The sequence below is a fragment of the Condylura cristata genome, unplaced genomic scaffold (assembly GCF_000260355.1).
Source record: "Condylura cristata isolate star-nosed mole 26May11 unplaced genomic scaffold, ConCri1.0 scaffold00055, whole genome shotgun sequence".
Lineage (NCBI taxonomy): Eukaryota > Metazoa > Chordata > Mammalia > Eulipotyphla > Talpidae > Condylura > Condylura cristata.
This window is the reverse complement of record NW_004567156.1, coordinates 1,303,103-1,323,416: the sequence shown is the minus strand read 5'-3', so window position 1 is coordinate 1,323,416 and position 20,314 is coordinate 1,303,103. Positions and strand designations below refer to the sequence as shown.

The 20,314-nt window shown below is 53.9% G+C and overlaps 4 protein-coding genes across 8 annotated transcripts in view; 2 read left to right on the top strand and 2 right to left on the bottom strand.

Annotated features, from left to right (window-relative positions):
* STK19 (serine/threonine kinase 19) overlaps positions 1-2,001 on the bottom strand; it is a 6,532-nt gene extending 4,531 nt beyond the window's left edge. For 2 of the 3 annotated variants that reach the window (XM_004695918.2, XM_012734434.1), the window contains exons 1-2: positions 1,791-1,998; positions 1,531-1,667 (exon numbers count right to left, since the gene is read on the bottom strand). In XM_004695918.2, coding sequence (XP_004695975.2) covers positions 1,531-1,667; positions 1,791-1,890 — 237 coding nt within the window. In that variant the 5' untranslated portion in view covers positions 1,891-1,998. Of the gene's footprint in view, positions 1-1,530; positions 1,668-1,790 lie in introns of all 3 variants that reach the window. The other variant, XM_012734433.1, reaches the window with a different exon arrangement.
* A 104-nt stretch (positions 2,002-2,105) lies between these two features.
* DXO (decapping exoribonuclease) lies at positions 2,106-4,807 on the top strand. 3 transcript variants are annotated; one of them, XM_004695154.2, is made up of 7 exons: positions 2,107-2,432; positions 2,959-3,319; positions 3,480-3,715; positions 3,800-4,019; positions 4,144-4,279; positions 4,428-4,522; positions 4,602-4,807. In XM_004695154.2, exons 2-7 carry the CDS (start codon positions 2,964-2,966, stop codon positions 4,747-4,749), a joined length of 1,191 nt encoding a protein of 396 aa, XP_004695211.1. In that variant the 5' UTR covers positions 2,107-2,432; positions 2,959-2,963; the 3' UTR covers positions 4,750-4,807. The 3 variants fall into 3 exon arrangements, with proteins under 3 accessions (XP_012589849.1, XP_004695211.1, XP_012589848.1); XM_012734394.1 differs by having other exon boundaries at positions 2,108-2,432; positions 2,905-3,319; XM_012734395.1 differs by lacking the exon at positions 4,428-4,522 and having other exon boundaries at positions 2,106-2,432; positions 2,905-3,319; positions 4,602-4,743.
* Positions 4,808-4,865: 58 nt separating this feature from the next.
* On the bottom strand, positions 4,866-14,517 carry SKIV2L (superkiller viralicidic activity 2-like (S. cerevisiae)). The gene is made up of 28 exons (XM_004695150.2): positions 14,200-14,517; positions 14,018-14,121; positions 13,146-13,255; positions 12,939-13,056; positions 12,735-12,849; positions 12,542-12,616; positions 12,222-12,275; positions 11,936-12,126; positions 11,674-11,802; positions 11,352-11,497; positions 10,872-11,018; positions 10,663-10,747; positions 10,371-10,477; positions 9,910-10,056; positions 9,736-9,832; positions 9,116-9,328; positions 8,924-9,034; positions 8,098-8,328; positions 7,608-7,745; positions 7,326-7,463; positions 7,081-7,185; positions 6,649-6,796; positions 6,422-6,548; positions 6,080-6,290; positions 5,826-5,936; positions 5,524-5,742; positions 5,202-5,342; positions 4,866-5,107 (listed from the first exon to the last, which is right to left on the bottom strand). The coding sequence occupies exons 1-28, from the start codon at positions 14,219-14,221 to the stop codon at positions 4,907-4,909; spliced, it is 3,741 nt and encodes a 1,246-aa protein (XP_004695207.1). The 5' UTR covers positions 14,222-14,517; the 3' UTR covers positions 4,866-4,906.
* NELFE (negative elongation factor complex member E) lies at positions 14,380-20,148 on the top strand. The gene is made up of 11 exons (XM_004695152.2): positions 14,380-14,522; positions 14,962-15,044; positions 16,426-16,495; positions 16,599-16,744; positions 17,184-17,258; positions 17,379-17,416; positions 17,615-17,976; positions 18,109-18,253; positions 18,409-18,463; positions 18,713-18,815; positions 19,978-20,148. Exons 2-11 carry the CDS (start codon positions 14,970-14,972, stop codon positions 20,073-20,075), a joined length of 1,167 nt encoding a protein of 388 aa, XP_004695209.1. The 5' UTR covers positions 14,380-14,522; positions 14,962-14,969; the 3' UTR covers positions 20,076-20,148.
* The last annotated feature ends 166 nt before the right edge of the window (positions 20,149-20,314 follow it).

Below are 20,314 nucleotides of genomic sequence, written 5' to 3'. Positions count from 1 at the left end.
AAAAAAAAAAAAAAAGCTCCATGTGACTCATCTTCCCCAGTTAATCTCCATCTTCCTATTCTTCCTCCTTTTCCTCTTGACAGTGTGTCATTAGTCCTCTATCTGCTAGATCCAGTGGACAGGATTTGGGTATTATTTTACTTGATCTTTTCACAGACAACTGCCTTGAATCACAGCTTTTTACACTGACATTACTCTATCCTGAAAATCTCTACTTTAAAAAAAAAAACCTCTTCCTGGGCTCCTCCTGACTCTGGCAATTTCTTCTCAATCTCTTTCATAGAGTCCTCATCCTCTGCTTTCCCATTCTATTAGTGGGTCTCAAGGATTAGGCATATTAACAGTCAACTGAGGGCAGAAGTTAAAAGATATAGATTCCCAGATCCTACAACAAGATTCAATTCATTAGCATTGAATGAGTCCCAGGAACCTGTATTTCTTTTTTTTAGGAACTTGTATTTTTTTTAATAAGCAGTCCAGGTAATTCTGATATAGCTAGAACTCAAGATGAGATTTGGAAAAAGGTGCCTTAAATACTGTTGTCTCCCAGCACAGTGAATTCAGCTCTAACATCTTTCACTGTAAACTTGGGCTCCTTAACCTTGTGCATGAAAGGATCTGTGAAACATGCACCACCACCACCTCCCTCCCCAAAAGAAATGGTACAGATACCTTACATGTATATGCTATACATATATTTCTCTAGAGAGTCATAACATTTGGTAAATTCTTAAGTTTTTTTTTTTTTAAATTCTTAAGTTTTTTAAAAGGTTAAATATCACATCTCTAATCACTCTTCCTACCCGATTTCACCAGCATCCCCAAAGTGAACCACAGCTCATATATCAATGACTTCCAATTCTTTATCACTGGCCCAGAGGTCTCTCCTAATCCTCACATTCAAGTGTCCTCTGCGCATTTGCATGCTCCACAAGCATCTCCAAGTCTACTTGTACACAGTCAAAATCAACACCTGCCTGGGACAACTCCATGAGCTCCTCCTACGTTATGTACTCAGTCTGTCATCTGGAAAATCTGGTTTCTTCCCTCTTCCTACTGTTCACGTCCCTCACCCTCATCCATCTGCTCCCTCCCTACTATATAGCCCCCCCTCAACTTAGGCCTTTGCAGTTCTCACTGCAAGAGCTTCTAGTGATGCCCCTGTCTCACCTCACTACCTCCGCGATGCTGGTCCAAACACACCATTGCCTGTGTAACTCTCTACCAGGTCACCACCTTCAATATAAGATGGAGACTACACCCATGCACAAAGCCGGTCTAAATCTGCTGTCTGCCCACATTCCCAGTGCTGAAGGCTCAAATCATGACCCGTGACTCAGTTTCCCCCTTAACTTTGCTCCTCCGCCTCCGCGATTTGGCCTGCTTTCTACTGCTTGAGTCTTCATCCGGATTTGTAAGCATAAAGACCTAACACTTGGCCCGATGGCAGAATGGCTGGCCAACTGAGTGAAGGGGCCCTCGGTGTGACCGCGAGTGCGGGAAGAGGCTTCGATGAGTGACACCCCTCACCAGCTGCCGGTCAGCGACTGTCCGGTCCGGCACAAGGCTGTACACTTGGCTCCTGAGCGCAATGGGTGGCAGAACATCCTCGAACAGACGCCGCGGGAACAGCTGCACCAGCTCCGCCACGGCGGCACGCGCCGACCCTGAGCAGAGAGACCCGCACTGAGACGCGAACAGCGGCAAGGGGGTGGGGGGCTCGACAGTGGAGGCGCCGTTCTTCGGGGTTACCAAGCCTAGGTCGCGCTGTCTGGGGTTGCCATGGTTACCTGACTCGCCCCTCAAAGGATCTGCCTCCGTGGGGCCTCGCTCCCGACGCCTCTTCAATCCAAAGGTCTCCTGGACCAGACTATGCCTCTTTCGGCTCATATCCCTGTAGAGCTTACGGTGCCGGGAGAAGGCAGGCGTAGAGCAAAGACATCACCAAAATAGAATTTTCCGGCGCAGCTTAGTGACGTTGAGCGTCAACTTGGCGTCTCTCGGACCTTCGCGGGGAGGGCGTATGCCAACGCGGCCTTACCGCCGCCGGTCGCCACGCCTCTGCTGCTGATTGGCTTCTCGAGACATCAGTCACTTCCGGGGACTCCTGGCGGTGCGGGGGGGCGCCGGGAGACCACGCGTTGTGCTCACACCCCCGCCTCCGCCAGCAGTTTATCCCCCTCGCCGTCGCTGAGTGATTGCGTCAGCAACCCTTGGGCTGGGGGAACTACCTGTACAGCCCTCTGGGACTCCTGGCCTGCCTGCCATGACGTCATAACCCTGCGGAAGTGGACATCGAAGCTGGCGGGGTTTGAGGGAACCGGGTCCTTGATGTGAGCCCCATCACACCTCCTAGCCTCCCTGCCTTTGGAGAATCTGGGGTATAGGTGGAAGGTGCATGTTGGCTTAAGTAAATCGAGGCAAGCAAAAAGGTGAGTTTTTTTAAAGAATCAAGATTCAGGACTTGACCTGAGGAACCAGTTAACTCTGGGAAAGTTGTCAGAATCTTGGGCCTCCCAATGTGAACTTGCTACTGTTTGCAAGGAAAACGTTCTTAAGAATTGGGGCAGATGAATGTATCTAGCTATGCAGAGCATACAAGGATGGTTGTTCAGATCCACCCTATCCATTTACAGCTTTAGCTTCTGGGAACTGGGAGTTCTATTGAGCAGGTGACTTATGTTGTTGCTAACGTAGCTTCTTCACTCAGTCAGCCCAACTGTGTTTTGGTGCTTTGGCCTGTGCCCCTTAGTTGAGACCAGGGAGGGGTGACTCTTTAATTGTCGATTTAGCTTCCATGTACCTGGCTATGGTTCTCTTTGAAGGGCTGGGGTCTCTGTGTTTCAAGACAAGGGCCTGGCCATCAAGAAACCAGACTCCTGATCCGGAGCTCTCCTTCCCCAGGCCTCCTATGGCAAAGGGCAGCATCCCAGCTCCTCACGCACTCACCCACTTTAGGACTGATGGAGCCCAGAGGGACTAAGAGAGGACCTGGGACGCCAGAGGTAGCTGAGCCACCTAGCAAGATCCCCCACCCAGCTCCATCACTGCCTACAGACCCTGCCCTCTATTCTGGGCCCTTTCCTTTCTACCGGCGCCCTTCTGAACTGGGCTGCTTCTCCCTGGATGAACAACGCCAGTACCATGGAGACGCTCGAGCCTTGCGCTATTACAGCCCACCACCCACCAATGGTCAAGGCCCGGGCTTTGATCTCAGAGATGGATACCCTGATCGATACCAGCCCCGGGATGAGGCCATCCAAGAGAGGCTGGACCATTTGCTACGCTGGCTCCTGGAACACCGAGGCCAGCTGGAGGGGTGAGCAAAGCATCGTACACAAGTAGATCTAGAAATTTGTACCTAACCTAAAATTAAGAGAACCAGAGCTGAAGTTCATTCCTTACAAGGAACTTAATAGTCTTTTGGGGAATATCTGAGATGATGCTTCTATCAGACCTTCAGTTTGTTTCCCTCTCAGGGGTCCAGGCTGGCTGGCAGGGGCCATAGTGACATGGCGGGGACACCTGACAAAATTGCTGACGACACCGTATGAGCGACAGGAGGGCTGGCAGCTGGCAGCTACCCGGTTCCAGGGGACACTGTACCTGAGTGAAGTAGAGACACCAGCTGCTCGGGCTCAGAGGCTTTCCCGGCCTCCCCTCTTACGGGAGTTCATGTATATGGGGTACAAGTTCGAGCAGTACATGTGTGCAGGTGAGTTGACCCTGCTCTGTAGCCCCATCCTCCTCCCCCAGATTCCCAGCCCCCACTGCCGCTGCTGCTTCTCTCCTTGTGCAGACAAACCTGGAAGTTCCCCGGATCCCTCTGGGGAGGTTAACACCAACGTGGCCTTCTGCTCTGTACTACGCAGCCGCCTAGGGAACCACCCCCTGCTCTTCTCGGGGGAGGTAGACTGCACAGACCCCAAGGCCCCATCCCCACAGCCCCCCACCTGCTATGTGGAGCTCAAGACCTCCAAAGAGATGCACAGCCCTGGCCAGTGGAAGAACTTCTACAGGTTCAGGAGGGGGCAGATGGGGCGAGAGCCTAGAAGCGACAGCTGGGAGAAGGACTTGTGGGGATAGACAGTGAGGCTGGTGGGTGCAGGAGTGGTCCCATTGACTCCTTGCCTTTCCTGACAGACACAAGCTGCTGAAATGGTGGGCTCAGTCATTTCTCCCAGGGGTCCCAAATGTTGTGGCTGGCTTCCGCAACCCAGAGGGTTTCGTCTGTTCTCTCAAGACCTTTCCCACCATGAGGATGTTTGAATACGTCAGGGTAAGTTGCATGGAGCCACCTGTATGGACCCCTGCAAAATCCCCCAGCCCTCCCAACCATGGGCCCAGCGTACAAGGCCGCAGCCTGCCTTCCCCTTCTCTCCTTGCCCGCATTGCCAGTCTGCCAGCTCCTCCTCTGCTTTCTCCAGAATGACCACGATGGCTGGAATCCTTCTGTGTGCATGAACTTCTGTGCTGCCTTCCTTAGCTTTGCTCAGAACACAGTTGTCCAGGATGACCCCAGGTGAGGCCTTAACCCCCCTAGTCCCCGCTGGGTCTCAGAAGCTGTCTCCACCTTCACTCATCACTCCATCTGTCCCCAGGCTTGTCCACCTCTTCTCCTGGGAGCCTGGCGGTCCAGTCACAGTGTCTGAACATCGAGATGCACCCCATGCCTTCCTGCCCGAGTGGTACGTGGAAGCCATGACCCAGGACCTCCCATCACCCAAGACACCCTCCCCCAAGGACTGACTGAAGCCTCAGAGGGGCTGGACCTGTCTGTGTACACAGATAAAGGCGTATTTCTAAGTGGTTCTCCCTGCTGTGTCTTTGATCAGAGTTATCCCTGTCGATGCCTCATGACTCAGGTGCTTTGCTGTTTTATTATTAACATTTTTACATAGGTCTCTCACTGAGTGTAAAGGCTGGCAGCAAAGACAATGTCCCTCCGTAGTAAGGTAGCTGCTGTCTCCATCTTGGCACCCAGCACGGGCTCACCTACCAGGCGGGCTGCCCCCCGCAGCGAGCGACACATTTCGGCCAGACGCTGAATGCAGCGCACCACCAGGCCCTCAGGGGTCCCTGAGAGCCCTGCCAACTCAGAGAAGGGCTGTAGGGGAATCAAGGTGAGAGTCAAATGTGGTAGGCCTGGACAAACTCTCTCCAGTCAGCCTGTCACAAAGCCCCAAGCACCAGCTACTTACCATGCCCCGGGCCCACTCATACACAACTTCGACCAGGCCAAAATTCAGCTCCCCCACAAATTCCTCCACTGTCTGGTTCAGGCCACAGGCCACCTGGACCTCACCAATCCGCTTGGCCACAGCCCGGACACGTTCTACTCCCTGCAGATGAGGAAGAAGTTAAGCTTGCCCTCGGACTCCAGGACGGGAAGGCCCAGGTCGAGGAAAAAGCCATTCTCATTCTTAGGGGTGCTTCCAGGGCTGGACAGGATGACTGGGGGATACCTGGGGATGGACACTGAGAATGCTTCACTCAAGGAAGAGGGGGGTAGGTGTCCTATACCTGTTTGAGGGTGCTCGGGAGCTGATCCCCAGAGTCCCCGGAGCTCTGGCACACCAGGCCAGAGAGCAGCGCGGCAATTTCCTCCGGCCGCAGGGCGCTCAGCGCATTGTCGAACATGAGCTCGGTGAGGAGAAGCTCGTGGCTGCTCATGGCACAAGCCACGCGCCCTGCCAGCTTCACAGTGCCCGCCTCATCCACGTAGCCCAGGGTTCGGAGCACCTGGAAAGATGGCGGTGTCGGAAGCCTGCTGCTCTCCCAGCTCTGACCCTCTCACCCTCCCCGCGCCCCACCCCGCCCCTCACCTCTACTCGCTGATGGTACTCGGGGAGCAGCAGCAGCGACTGGTCCGACAGCAGGAAGCGTAGCCGCTCCATCTCCTTCTGGATCTGCATTCGCTCCCGAAGCTTCAGGTACTGCAGAGAGCCATGGGCCATGGCACATCAGTCTTCTGGCCACAGCAAGGACACTGAGGCCAAGGCCTGAGGTGGGGCAGGTCGTCTACCGGGACCAGGAGGGGAAGCGCCCTCCCCACTTGGGAGCTGGCGTCCAGGCCTACCTGGGAAGGGAAACGGGGGCTGTGCACACACTGAGCCCCCCGGATCAGCTCCTCCAACTTCCGAGCCCGGAGCCCCCCCTCTACCACTGACACATGCTTGAGCTGCAGGTCATTGACAGGGTCAAGAGTAGGGGGTCCTGCAGGGTGGGCCTGAGCCAGGCGCAGCAGTTCCTGGACAGCCGTGGTCACAGCCGCAAAAGGGGGATCCTTCCTGGGGAAGGAGCAGGTCTTAAGGCCCCGGGGCCAGAGGTTTCTCTTCCACAGGAAGAGGGGGCCTCCCCAGTCACACCGCCCTCCCCACCTGCCCACCCCCATTATACGGCTCCTCCCAGCATCTCTGACTTGAACTTTGGCTGCTGCCTTTTGTTGAAGTCTTCCAAGATCTTCTCCCCATTCACCCGGAGCACCTTGGTGGTGATGGCTGCCAGGTCTCCTGGCTGGAGTTTGGCCACAGTGTGGTCACAGGGCCCTGTACAAAAAAAAAAGGGGAGACCAGAGTCAGGCCTTGTTGTGGACCACGCTGCCACCTGCACTGCCAACAAGAACCCAGACACACGCCCCAGTCTCACCTTCGGGTAGAAACAGCTTGAATCCCACAAGGTCATCCGGGTAGGGCACATCTGGGGGGGCCAGCCCCTTCTCCTGGGGGTCCTCAGACGTAGGCTTGTCACACAAGACCAGGGTGGTGAACACTCTGCTGATGGAATTCGAGGAGACCTAGGGGAGTAGGGAGGCTGGGCCAAAGGTAGGGACCAGCTCCGCCGCGGGCAGGGATCATGGTGCAGCCGCCCAGAGCCCACCGTGGGCTGATCACCAAGCCAAGCGATCAGTGAATTTAGGACAGGCGCAAGGAGGTGGTCAGGACAGGATGATGGGAAGGAAAACAGGGCAAGAGGGGAAAATGAGAGCATGGAAACTGCAACCTGCCCCTGCCAAGTGAGGGAGCCACAGGGAGGGCTTAATCTTCACTCCCTCTGGGTCCACATTCCCACTGCCCTCACCTGCAGGATCACACCCAATGCATTGTGATGCTCCTGATTCTTCACAACCACCACCCTTCCCGCTGAGAGAGACTTCAGCCCGTTCACAGACTCTGTGATATGTCGCTGAAGAGCAGGGACATATACAAAGGAGATAAGAGAGAACACATTGGGGGACACTGGGACTGGTTTCAGGAGCACCCAGAATGTCTTGTTCTCTTCCTCCTCCCCACTCCATTGTCACCTCAGTACTCACACACACTCACCTGGATCAAGCTCCGCGTCTCTGTCAGTTCTTCCCCCCAGCTGTAATACTCAGGCAGGTCGGCCAGTTGGCCGGTCATGTCGGGCTCCTCCAGGGCACTCAGCCTCTTGGTCAGTTGAGCCAGAGCCTGTTCATGGGCCTAAGCAAAAGCAGGAAAAGGCGTGAAATGACCATCTCCTGGCCCAAACTGCCACAACCCCCACCATCACCTGCTGGCCTCCAGATATCTATCTCTTCCCAGTCGGGCTTCCCCTGTCCTGCCTAGTCACCCTAATCTTCTCACCTTGCTGTCCTTGCGGGATGGGAACTCAGAGAAGCTCCTCTTCATCATGTCCTCTACTCTGAGGGCATCCACGCGCAGCAGGTTGAGGATCATGGTGTAGGTGAGGCGGAACTGGGACTGCAGCTGGGACGGCTTCCCCTGGTGAGAGAAGTCGGTGAGGTCAGCCCTAGGGAGACTATGTCTCTTTCTTCTCAGCAGATCTAGTCCCAGCTCTCTCATGGAATCCTAAACACACCGCTTGCTTATCTCCTCTGCCAGGTTAAGGGGATGAAACTAAATAGACTCTAGAGAGTCCTGTCTAGCACTATATTTACTGTGGGAAAAGGTGAGAGGAAATGAGATCTGGTCTCATCCTGCATGGTATGCTCATGCATGCCTTGGCTTCTCCCAAGCAAGAGGGAAAAAAAGGACAGGGGATGCGGGCTGGAAGAGAGAGAATCCAGCAGTCCCAGAGCCGGGTGACACGCGGCCTCCAGCAGCCCGGGCTCACCATCATCATGCGGTGCAGGTCTGCCATCTCAGGCACGCGGCCCTTGCAGAGCAGGATGACGGTGCCTGTGGGGTCCAGGCCCCGCCGCCCCGCCCGGCCTGCCATCTGCACATACTCCCCGGGGAGCAGGTCCCGGAAGGTGGAGCCGTCGTGCTTGCGTGTGGAGTCGAACACCACCGTGCGGGCCGGCATATTCACACCCATGGCGAAAGTCTCTGTGGCGAACAAGACCTGGAGGCGGGACAGGTCGGCAAAGGGGCTGCGTGTGGACATCCAGCCCGGCTGAGCACGCCTTACTTTGTAGCTGAGGAAGAGCAGGCCTGTTCCTTCACGGACCAGGGAGGATTTCCTTGTGGTTTATTCCCAGAAATGGAATTTAGAATCAGAGTACATTTTTCCAGGGTGCTCTCTAGACTGGCTGCATACAAGGACCCTTATAGGAGCCTGTCTTTGGCAACTTGGCAATAACAAGCTTCCTGAATTTTACCAATCTAATGGTACGTCCCTGAATATTTCAACTTGCATTTTTTCTGATAACTAAAGACTTCGCATATGCTTTCCCCCTCTTTGGGCTTCTCTTCTAAATATTTGCCTGCTTGTATCTCATCTAGACCCACTGCAAGACAGGAGCCCGAAGTTCACAGAGGCTATATCACTTCCACAGGGTCACACAATGACTTGAGCAACTCGGATGTACCCAGGCTGCCGGGATCCCAAGCCCAGGTTCTTGACCACCACACCATTCTGCCTAAACACTGCCCCTTCATCCTCTGGGCAGCCTGAGGCCGGGCAGGCCCTGGAGTTCCTCTCCCACCCGCAGACGCACCTTGACCAGGCCACGGCTGAACAGCATCTCCACGATCTCCTTGAGGATGGGCAGGATGCCGCTGTGGTGAATGCCCAGGCCACGGTGCAGGAGCTCAGACATGTGCAGGACCTGTGGGAGGCCGAGGCCCACAGTCAGGGGTACAATCACAGACAGCTCAACCCCTACCAGTGTCCAGTGTCCACTCCTCACCTGGGGAAGCTGGCGGTCAGAGCCTCGGAGGCGAGCGAGGCAGCGCTGCAGGAAAAGGTGAATCTCACTCTTCTCTGAACTCGTGGTGAGGTCAAGGGAGGTGAGACCCGAGGCCTGCTCATCGCAGCGGCCCCGGGAGAAGGTGAACACCACCACGGGCAGCTGTGCACGGGTGCGGAGGGAGGCCAGGAGGGACAAGTACACACCACGGTCCTGAGGAAGGAGGCAGAAAGGGCGAGGCTGAGTCCCTGGCCAGTGGGTTCAGTGCAAAGGGCAAGGAGGTAAAGCAGTGCTCAAACTCAGGTCTAGACCCTGAGGATGAAGAAAGAAAGAAAGAACAGGGACAGGGGCTCTCCCTGGTGGTGCAACGGGTTAAAGCACCGCATTATGAAGCTGTCTGCAGCCACTGCAGCACAAGCTCGATCCCCTGCCAGGGAGCTGACCCACGTGGAGCGGGAAGACCTCTCCTGTCTTGCCTGCTGCTCCCCTCAGCAGTGTACTTTGTCAGTCTGCCTGTCTCTGCTGAATCCTCTCACCTACCACACCTCTGGCCTCATTTAAATAGATCTTTCAAATAAGAAAAAAAAGAAAGAGCAGGGACAGGCAGAGAGCAGTTTCACCTGTGCGGGGCCACCCTGATGCGTGGGCTGCTTGGCCCCGAAGGTCTGCGCGTGTTTGCTCATCCTCTCCTTCTTGGCCTCCACTGCTGCGTAGTACCTGGGACATGGGGAGGGGCGGTGAGCACAGTCACCCCCACAGGGGCCCACCCTGACTCCTCCCCATCTCTGGCTTACCCCTTGGTGTGGAAGGCACCCCGGGAGTCCAGCAGCAGGAAGAGCTCTCCCTGGGTCTTGGGGCTATTGCCCGTGAAGAGGTAATGCTCCAGGGGGACAGGGCGGGCAACCGTGCTGATCACATAGATCTGGCGACGCTTCAGTCGCCTGGGTCAGGAGCAAGAGAAGTCATACTGGGTGGGAGGGTGGAAAGGGACCCACATTCCCACCATCTTCCCCCTCTGGCTTTGCCCCGTCTGTTTTGGGAGCCAAATAAGAAAGCTGTCCTCGTCATCACACCTCTCAACATGCAAAGTGATTTGGGCCCAAGTGGGACCCCACTGCCACCCCATTGCCACCCAATTCGAAATGTTCTCCCCGCCCTCCATGTCTGAGCGCTCTCCTGTGGTGATCTCCCCCCAGTCCCTATGGAAGAAAACTACAGCCCCTCTTCACCCAAACACTCAGGACACATGTCTCACCCAATCCAGTCGGCGAATTCAAGGGCATTGGGGACAGTAGCACTCAGAAGAATGATGGAGACGTGGTCGGGGAGCATGATGAGGACCTCCTCCCACACGACCCCGCGCTGGCATGGGGGGAGGGGCAAGGCAAGTCATCGGCGGCCCAGAGGGGGCTGCTCTCCTGCTCCCAGGGAAGCGGCACAGGGTTGCATTTGGGGCAAAGAAGGCAACCAAGGATGTGTGGGAGAGGGAGCAACTGAATTAGTCCAGTCTCCAGAGGAAAGGCCTGAGGGACCTGGGGTTCCCTCACCTCAGCATCATTGATATAGTGAACTTCATCAAAGATGACCCACTCCAGGTCCCGGATGACATCTGAGCCGCTGTACAGCATGGAGCTGGAAGAACAGGCCGCAAACTGAGTCCCCACAGCTCCAGTCTCCACCCTCTCCTCAGCAGAGGTACTCGGCAGCACAGCCTTGGCCTCTGAACAAAACCCACCACTACCGAGCGCCTTCTCACCGGAGGATCTCTGTCGTCATGATGAGGCAGGAGGCCTCCGGGTGCAGCTGCACATCCCCAGTGAGCAGCCCCACGTCCCCAAACGTGTTTCGGAAATCTCGGAACTTCTGGTTGCTCAGAGCCTTGATGGGTGAGGTATAGATGGTGCTGGGGAGAGGGCAAGAAGTTAGCTGCCCAGTCCACACAGCCCAAGCTCAGCTCCTCCTCTTCTGCCCTGAGACACGCCCCCCCAAAGCACACCTCAGGGCTTGGATGGTCCCCTTCTTCACCCCAACTGCCTTCATAATGACCCCAGAAATACGCAGTCCACTAACCCTTCATTCTTTTAACTTCTCTCCCATCTCAAGTCCCTCTGGGTCCCTGTCTCAGATCCTCCCCCAAACTCTCCTCGAAAGGATGAGGGGAGGGAGGAAGGGAAGAGATGAGACTCCGACAGGGTGCAGCAGCAAGGCTGGCTGCAGGGGGTGGTAGGGACCGTACCGCGTCATGTGTTTCTGGGCAAGGGCAATGGCATATTCAGCCACAACCGTCTTCCCCGCCGACGTGTGAGCCGCCACAAAGACAGAGTCGTGCCGTTCCAAGTGCAGGATGGCCTGTTTCTGAAACACGTCTGGCTCAAAGGGCCACTGTGGGCGAGAAATAGATGGGGGCTGAAGAAAGGAGGGGGCTGCACTCAGGGCAGCGGGGAGAAGACCAGAGAGAAGTAAGGCCAGGACAGAGACCTGGAAGGCATCTGTCCTCTGCTGGAGAGGAAGCAAGGGTGTAGCGGAGGAGGTGATGGAGCAAGCATGGGCCATTCTACCTGGAAGGCCGGCTGGGGAATAAGGCGGTAGAAATCGCCAACAGGGGAGGTGACGTCCACAGGAATGGCCCACTGCTCCTGGGGTACGGGCTTGGGAGCTTCTGGGGGGGGTACCACTGTGGATGTCTCCTAGATAAGTTAGGTTAGGGATGACAAAGACACAGTCAGAGAGCACTCTGCTACCGTCCTTCCAGAAGTTGTGCCAGTCTTCCTTGTGCACCCAACCCAGCCAGCCCACCCTCATCCACTGAGAACCAGCAACCTTCAACACTAGGTCCTCCAAGCTGCTTGCTCGGGCCAGGGGAACAGTGCTGGGAGAGGTTGAAGCCATGTTCCCTTTGGGACCTCCTGGCTGTCCCACTGCCTCATTCTCATCCTCGTCACCTCCACCCAAATCCAGGGGCTCCAGCAGGCGGCTGAGGCTGAGCAACCCAGAAGCTGGCGCTGGGTGATCTGAGGAGGCAGGCAAAAAGAGAGATGTGGTCCTGTCCATCTCTGTTTTACAGAAGGGTGTTTCTCCTGTGCCCCATGTTACAACTAGAACTTACCTTTTGGTGCAAAGTCAACGCCTTTCTTGAAGCCAGGGGGAACAGTGAGAAGGTCTGGAAGACAGAGACAGAAATAGAATCAGGGCTACTGCACACTTCTGTACACATCATATGCCATGTAAATCTACAGCATAGACATGGCGGGCATGCATATTGTGGCGATTTTCCAACATGTCACACAACTGTTGCAAGGTACCTTCTACTAATTGTTCAATGGCAAGGAAGGGTCAACAATAGTCCAGTGACAGCCTGGTCCCCTGTTCCTCAGGAGCCAGACTTCGAGCCCTGAGTCCCAAGGGTCCCTCCTGGCCCTACCTCACCTTTCTCAAAGTCTATCTCCTCCTCAGCCTCCTCCCGCGTGCTGAGGTCTATTACAGAAGGCTCATCCATTCCACCTGGAGAGAGGTTGGAGAAAATAGGAATTCATGGGGTTGGGTGATACAGGATGGGTATGGAGCCCGTCCCGAGAGACCAGAGGACTCCCTTTCTGACCAATCCATGTTCACAAGTCACCTGGCCAGAAAGGGTACTGTGTTGGATTCCCCCACAAGCACTGGGAGGTGGGCCCTGGTGGCCGCTGAAGAGACAAGGAGGTCGTGGCCGACAGGTTTGTATTCTCCAACAGGACCTGCAGCAAAAGACCACAGCCCCAGTGAAGCTTAGCTTACCGCTGACCACCCTTTTTCCAGCTGTTTCTCAGGGCTCTTGACCTCTTACCTCTTTGTAGCCCAGTAGCTGGCCTGTGGTTGGGTGTCTCTGGGCCTGTAAGTCGGAGGGGACTGGGGTGCCCAATAAGAACAAAAGAGACCATGGATCTGTCTTCCTCTGCCATTTTCTGGAGAAGAGGAAAGTCATTTTCAAGTTTTCTTTCTATTCTGTCTATCTAGAGCCATCTGCCTAGTCCAGATGCTCTAGACCCCTCACCGGGCTGAGTAATCCACACCATGCAGAGGCAGCCAGGCTGGAGATGACAGAAATAATGTCTCTGCTTCTTGCTGCAGATCCGGGGCACAAGGAGGGAGACCGTGGGGGAGCTGGAACAAGCGCAAGATGAAAGACATTGGTGAATGTACAAGAGTAAGATGTAGACAATGTCCTGCTTTACAAACTCTGCTACCAAATCGCCTTGGTGCTGGGTTCTGCAGCAACTCTAGAGCTTCTCAATACAGTTTTTTGGATTTCAGAGTATTTGGATCTGAAGCTAAGAATTTGTATTTTTTTAAAAGATTTATTTACTTATGCATATAGAGCTGGGGTACAGGTCAGAGGGGCAGGGGCAGTGAGAGGATTCACCAGAGAAAGAGTGGGGAGCAGAACAGGCAGACTGATGAAGTACACTGCTGAGGGGAGCAGCAGGTGTGTCAGGAGAGGTCTACCATGCCATGTGGGTTACCTCCACGGCAGGGATCCAACTCATGCTGAAGTGGCTTTCAGTCTTAGTTCTGCGATTTAACTCGCTGCGCCACCAGGGAGGGCCCAAATTTGTATTTTTTAAAAGCCCCCCACTAATCATGGGGAGCACTGAAATTTGAGAATTACTAGTTTTAGGAAAGAGCGTCCCAGCCCTAAGGATGAAGAATCAAAGGCTCAAAAGGAACCATCTCTGCTACTACCAAGTGCCCTGGCACTTGGTGACAGGAGTCTCCAAGGAGAAAAGATATTTGAGTGCAGGTTAGCTGTCCAGCACCTATGGGCCCCGCAAGACAGGTGTCTACAAACAGGAGCGTAAGTCACGCGAGATGCTAGTGTGTGGAAGGTGAAGGTCTTAAACTCAGTAAGGTTCAAAAGTCACTCACGGTGCTCTCTGGAGCCCCAGGCACATTCAGCAGCTCCCAGTGCCCGGTGCATCCCAGCTCCACTGGCCGAAGGGGCAGGTCCAGGGGATCTGGGGGAGGGAGCACTAGAAAGGGAAGGTCAGAGGTCAAAGGTTAAGGATCAATCCTCGTCTACCCCTTCGTTCCACCTCCCTCCCTCTCACCGAGTCGCTCTGTCTCCATCATCAGGTACCCAGGGCCAGGGCCCCGCAAACCGGAAGTGCAGGCGACCGCCTTGGTGTAAGCCCCGCCCCAGAACGGGCGGAAGTGTAGGCTACTTCCGGCATACACCCCCGCCGGAGGCGTGGCTGAGTGCTACATCGGGTTTGACCCGACTTGGTGGAAGGCCGGGCGGAAGTGTCTGAGCCTCGGGCCGCCTTGGTTACCGCGTTCTCCGCCCCTCGCTACGTCATCGCTCTGAGCCCGCTATCCGCTGCCCGCGCGGGCGCCGCCCGAGACTGTGGGGCCCCAGTTGCCGCCCCTTCAGGTAAGACCTTCTCCTTTTCACTCTTTGCCCCGTTTTTACCAACTCTTTTCCTCTTCTTCCCCTTCTCGGTCGTCTGAGAGCGCTACGCGGGTTGCGCTGCCTCCTCTGCCTTTCGGACCCCGCGGCTGCCTTACTAACCCCAGAGGGGTAGGGGGGTCTGGTGCCTTGGTCTTGGCGATGGAGGACGTTTTTCTCCCTTCCCGGGCCATGTGCTGACCCATCTTGCTGGTGTCCATGGTTTCTAGAGAGAGGAGGGGACGCTGCTTGATCCCTACGAGTGGGGGCTTGGATGGCAACCTGGCTTAAGCAAGGGGTAGGGAGAGGCAAAAGGCAAGAGTAGGCAGACCTGGAGGGGTGGGGTGGGGTAGAGTGTAGATGGTTTGTGAACCCTGGGCGGTGACAGTGGAGAAAGATGTCTTGGGCTCTGCCCTTGAACCAGGAGCCACCATGTTGGTGATACCCCCCGGACTGAGCGAGGAGGAAGAGGCTCTACAGAAGAAATTCAACAAACTCAAGAAAAAGGTGAGGGAGCATTTGTGGGCATGGCCCAACTTTTCACAGACTGCACTGAGAACACCTGGGGTGAGTGTGCAGGGGGTGGAGGGATTCTTCTTGCTCATACTGGCAACTTACCACCTCTCAGAGTAGCTTTAGAGATGTGGATTTCCCAGATCTTGGTGTGCATCTTCTCTTCTGTGCAGTCCATGGTGGAGTTGTCTTCCTTTCCCATGACTTTTAGTACCACCTAAGAGCTGCTCATCCCAAGTTGGCTTTTTACGTCCCGTCCATTGTCTTCCTGATGACCTTAAAGCCAGATAACCTTAAAATTGAAGTTATTGTTTTCTCATATACTATAATCTAGTCTTTTCCTTGATTTTACAAATAGAATCGACCACATTCATTTCTCCCATATGTTTGGTACCAAAATCTCATCTTTGAGTTCACAATTTGCATAGCCAAACACTTGCGCGGTCTTGGTTCTTCCTTTGAAATAATTTCTCCTGATCTTTTTTTTTTTCCCCCTGTATATTCTATATAACAGGTCTTTGCTGATGCTCACTTAGACACTTATAGTGGACTCTGAACAAGTTTCTCAGTTTTTTTTTTTTTTTTTGGATAGAGTTCACTCCTGTTAAATCGATCCTTCGCAAATGCAAAACTCTGTCCCACTTTTTCCTCAAGACCCATAAATAGTTTTACATTGTATGTAGAAAACATACAATGTAAACATAGTAAAGTAGAAATGTTGACTAATCCCCAAACGTGCATTCCCAAAGCCGCCTTATCTTTGCAACTTTGCCCTTGTTTTCTTTAAATGCCCTTTCCTCGCCATTAGTGCTGTGCTCATTCTACTCAGGGGTCAGTTTAATAGTCGTTTGGCATCAGAAAATCTTCCTTGCTCTCAACTGCCAGCCATCTTTATCTTTTGTAATCATTGTGGACAATTCAGTCTAGTCACTTTATTTCTCAAGATCAAGCTTCTTCAGGGAAAGGACTGAATCTTAGGGTTTTGTGTATCTCTGTTAATAAGTAACAGCATGTTCTTGTTAAATCTGCAGGGGAGGGGTGAGTGAAGCACTCAAAAAAAGGCACATGCACTTACTCATAGGTTATACCCTGGGGCTGTGGTCCATGATTTAATTCCTTGTCTTCCACTCCAAAAACACATGACTCTGGAAAGCCTCTGGATACTATGCTTTGGATAGATTGGGTATTGTTGGCATTGTAGGTGACCTAGGGAACACTTGTGAGAGGCAGGACTGCCTCGGTGTACCACTTCCAAGGTGCCATTAGCTTTGTTTCTCCGCGGAAGGTGTTCCCTGAAGTGATGCACCCAGGGGCCTTGGAAAAAGACCTGAACAAGGGCTGAGTCTCATCCCTTTCTTCTCACTTTTGTTCCCAGAAAAAGGCATTACTGGCTCTGAAGAAACAAAGTAGCAGCAGCACAGCCAGCCAGGGCGGTGTCAAGCGCTGTGAGTTGACAGGGAAAATGGGGATAGACCGGAAGTGGGCAGCACAGGGTTGAGCTGTGTCACAGCTTGGCCAACTTGATGCCTCTTTCCCTCACAACCTCAGCACTGTCAGAGCAGCCTGTGGTGGACACAGCCACAGCAACAGAGCAAGCAAAGCAGCTGGTCAAGTCAGGAGCCATCAGTGCCATCAAGGCTGAGACCAAGAACTCAGGCTTCAAACGTTCTCGAACCTTAGAGGGGAAGTTAAAGGTAAGCGCAAGAAGCAGCTTGTCCAGGAAGCCCTTGACTTCAGAGAGTGTCCCTCCAAGTTGGAATGGAGGTAGGTTGAGGGGAAAACTAAGGCGTGTTCAATCATGGGCAAATTGCCGTATGTTCTGAGCCTCAGATTTCTTATCTATAAAACGGAGCTGCTGAGTGACTCCTAAATTCTTCTCTGCATGTTATTTGGCTCTAATCCACAGTGTATCAGAGTTCCTGGCTGTGTTATTCTAAGGAGTTGACTAGGCTGAAAATGTTGCCAGGTTCAAAAAATGTTGGGTCATTTGTTCAGAATGCCCATAGTCAAATAAGAAACATAGAAAAGACTTGAAAAGAAATACAGGCCAGAGGGAACCAAGATGAAGCTGAAGGACGGGGATCCTCTCTGTCCCACAACCACACTGAGGTAGACTCTCTGTCACCTTCGCAGGACCCAGAGAAGGGCCCAGTCCCCACTTTCCAGCCATTCCAAAGGAGCATATCTGCCGATGATGATCTGCAGGAGGTAATAGTTCCAATTCGCTGTCCCTGAGAGGCTGGGCACTGAAAAGATGAAAGACCACATGTTTTGGGCCACATGCCAGCATTTAGGAAGTGTCTTACCTGTCCTTGGTCTCTTTTTCAGTCATCCAGACGTCCCCAGAGGAAGTCTCTGTATGAGAGGTTAGAGGGTTGGCGATGGACTGTTTCCCAGGACTGGGAGGTGGGAGGGCTTGATGACTTTGGGCTGGCTGGAGCAGAAGGAGCCAGGGCTGCGGGGGCTGGTGGGAAGGAAGGGGTGAGCGGCGGTTTTGAGTCTCCACAGGGCCTGGGAAGGTGAGGTAAAGCCCCCCTTTCACGTTCATTTTCCGCCTCTTCCAGTTTTGTGTCTTCCAGTGATCGACTTCGAGAACTGGGGCCAGATGGAGAAGAAGCAGAGGGCCCAGGGGCCGGTGATGGCCCTCCTCGAAGCTTTGACTGGGGCTATGAAGAACGTGTTGGTTCCCGCTCCTCAGCCTCCCCTCCCCAAAGCCGCAGCCGGGACCGCAGTAGAGAACGGAATCGGGACAGAGACCGAGATCGGGAACGGGATCGGGATCGGGATCGGGATAGAGACAGAGATCGAGACCGGGACCGGGACCGGGACAGAGACAGAGACCGGGACCGGGACCGAGACCGAGATCGGGACAGGGATCGAGACAGGGATCGGGATCGAGATCGAGATCGAGAGGGCCCTTTCCGCAGTGAGTGGTCTTGGCTATTGGGAAAGGTAGCCTCAGGTGCTGTTTAGGTGGGGTTAGGCCAAATAAACTGGACTCTTCAATGTAAAGGATGTGAAGGGGTATCTCATGTGACTGTGCTTCCTGATCTCATAGGGTCGGACTCATTCCCTGAACGCCGAGCCCCTAGGAAGGGGAATACTCTGTATGTGTACGGAGAAGACATGACGCCCACTCTCCTCCGTGGGGCCTTCTCCCCCTTTGGAAACATCATTGACCTCTCCATGGACCCACCCAGAAAGTAAGGAAGACAGAGGGGTGTAATCCTGGGAGGGCCTGGGGCATGATACTGGGGGGAGGGCCTGCCTGTCTCCCGTGACTGTGCATTAGCACTGGGCATGGCTGGGTCCAGAAGAGCCCACAGTCCTGTACTGACCGTGTTTTCTCTCATCCCAGCTGTGCCTTTGTCACCTATGAAAAGATGGAGTCTGCAGATCAGGCCGTTGCTGAGGTTGGATTGCCCAGATCTGTTCTTCCCATCCTTTCTACCATCATGTTTTCTCTGGAAGTACTGGGATCCAGGAGGAAATCACTTCCTCTTGTCAGAGAGTCTCCCTATTCACACAGGAAATCCTATGCTCCAAGATATACTTAACTCTTAGATCTACTCACTCTGCTCCTAAAATGGCAACTCCTACAAATCCTGTGGTTTATCGGTAATGTTTCTCCCCATCCTCTGCCCTCCCCCCTTCTGCCACAGCTCAATGGGACCCAGGTGGATTCCGTGCAGCTCAAAGTCAGCATTGCCCGAAAACAGCCCATGCTGGACGTCGCCACTGGCAAGTCTGTCTGGGGCTCCCTTGGTAAGAACAGGGTCTTCCTCACTCAGTCCCCACAGCTCCTCTTCTTTCTGTTCCCCTACATGTTCCTGGGTTCCCTGATAGAGGTGGGAGAGGTCTGGATTTGTATAGAGGCTGGAATGTGGGAGAAGCAGCCAGGGCCAGGTAGACAGGGAAAGTGAACTTCCTGTGCAACCTTGTTCACTTGAGGTGGAGTGTAGGTGACTTGTACAGCAAGTATTTGAGTTTAGGGAACTGGAGCTGAGGTGTGAGGCAAAGAATGAAAATATGAGGTAAGGAAGGTTGTAGATTTGCTCACAGGCTGGCTGCAAAAGGCTAGTAGCTTCAGAGGAGACTGAATCTGGAGAAAAGATGGTACAGGGAACAGCTGGGGACCTTCAGGGGGTATGTTAGGAAGCAGAGCTGTGCTTCCTATGCCCTTCTGACGTGTCAGGGGGAATTGGGGGGGGGGCAGAAGGAGGGACTAGATTACTGAAGCCAAAGGACTGTGAGGAGAGAGTGATTAACAGTGTTGAATTAAAAGGAATCAAGAAAATGAGGCTGGGGTGGGGAGAGGGGGTTGACTGTTGCCCAGCGTGGTGGGGCTGGAATCCTTAGAGATGGGGTGGTGAAGGGGTGCATCACCTCTGGGGAGGAAAGAGGAAGGAGCGGCTAGCTCAAGGGAGAGTGCTTAGGGCCAAAGCCACACCCCAGTGACTTTGTCTGATGGGTGAGTGGTATTTGTCAGTGTGATAACCCATTTTACCTGAAAAAGATTTTCCTGGCAATGGGGTAGCCCAAAAGAGAGGTTCAAAGCAAGAGCAACGACTTTAAGATAAAAAGAAGAAGAAGAAATGACCAGCCTATTAACAAAGAGCCACAGAAAAGTTCTCATTTTTAATTTTTCATGTTCTGTAATTAACATTGTCCGTGTGTCTCAAGAATAACATTTGCAGGTTTTCTAAGAATATTACATTACAACATCTGCTTGTGCCCCATAATAGCGGGCAGCGTGGCAGGGCAGTGAATGGGTTAACAGCCACTGGCCTGAGGGGCTGAGGGACAGAGGTCATGTCAGCCACCAGAGGGCAGCAAGGAGACAAGGCGCCGGGCCAGAGGCCAGCAGCATGCACAGGTCAGGCATGTGCTCCTTCAGGTCCTAACTAATCCTTTCCTCCCTCCCTAGCTGTCCAGAACAGCCCTAAGGGTTGCCACCGGGACAAGAGAACCCAGATTGTCTACAGTGATGACATCTACAAGGAAAACCTTGTGGATGGCTTCTAGGGAATGGAGCCGGATTCTGTGTGCCTCATCTGCCCTGACCTCGGTCTCAGTAAAACACTGAGGAAGAAGTTCACCCATCTCCCTCAGCCTCTGGTTTTTCAGCAGTTGGGATTGGGGTTAAGCCTTTAAAAACGGCTGTTAGATTTGATCTCAGTTGTAATGACATGGCCAGTGCACGTCCCCACGCCCTTTCCCCAAAAGGATCTTGAACACAGGTGTTGTTGCAGCTGTTTTAATTT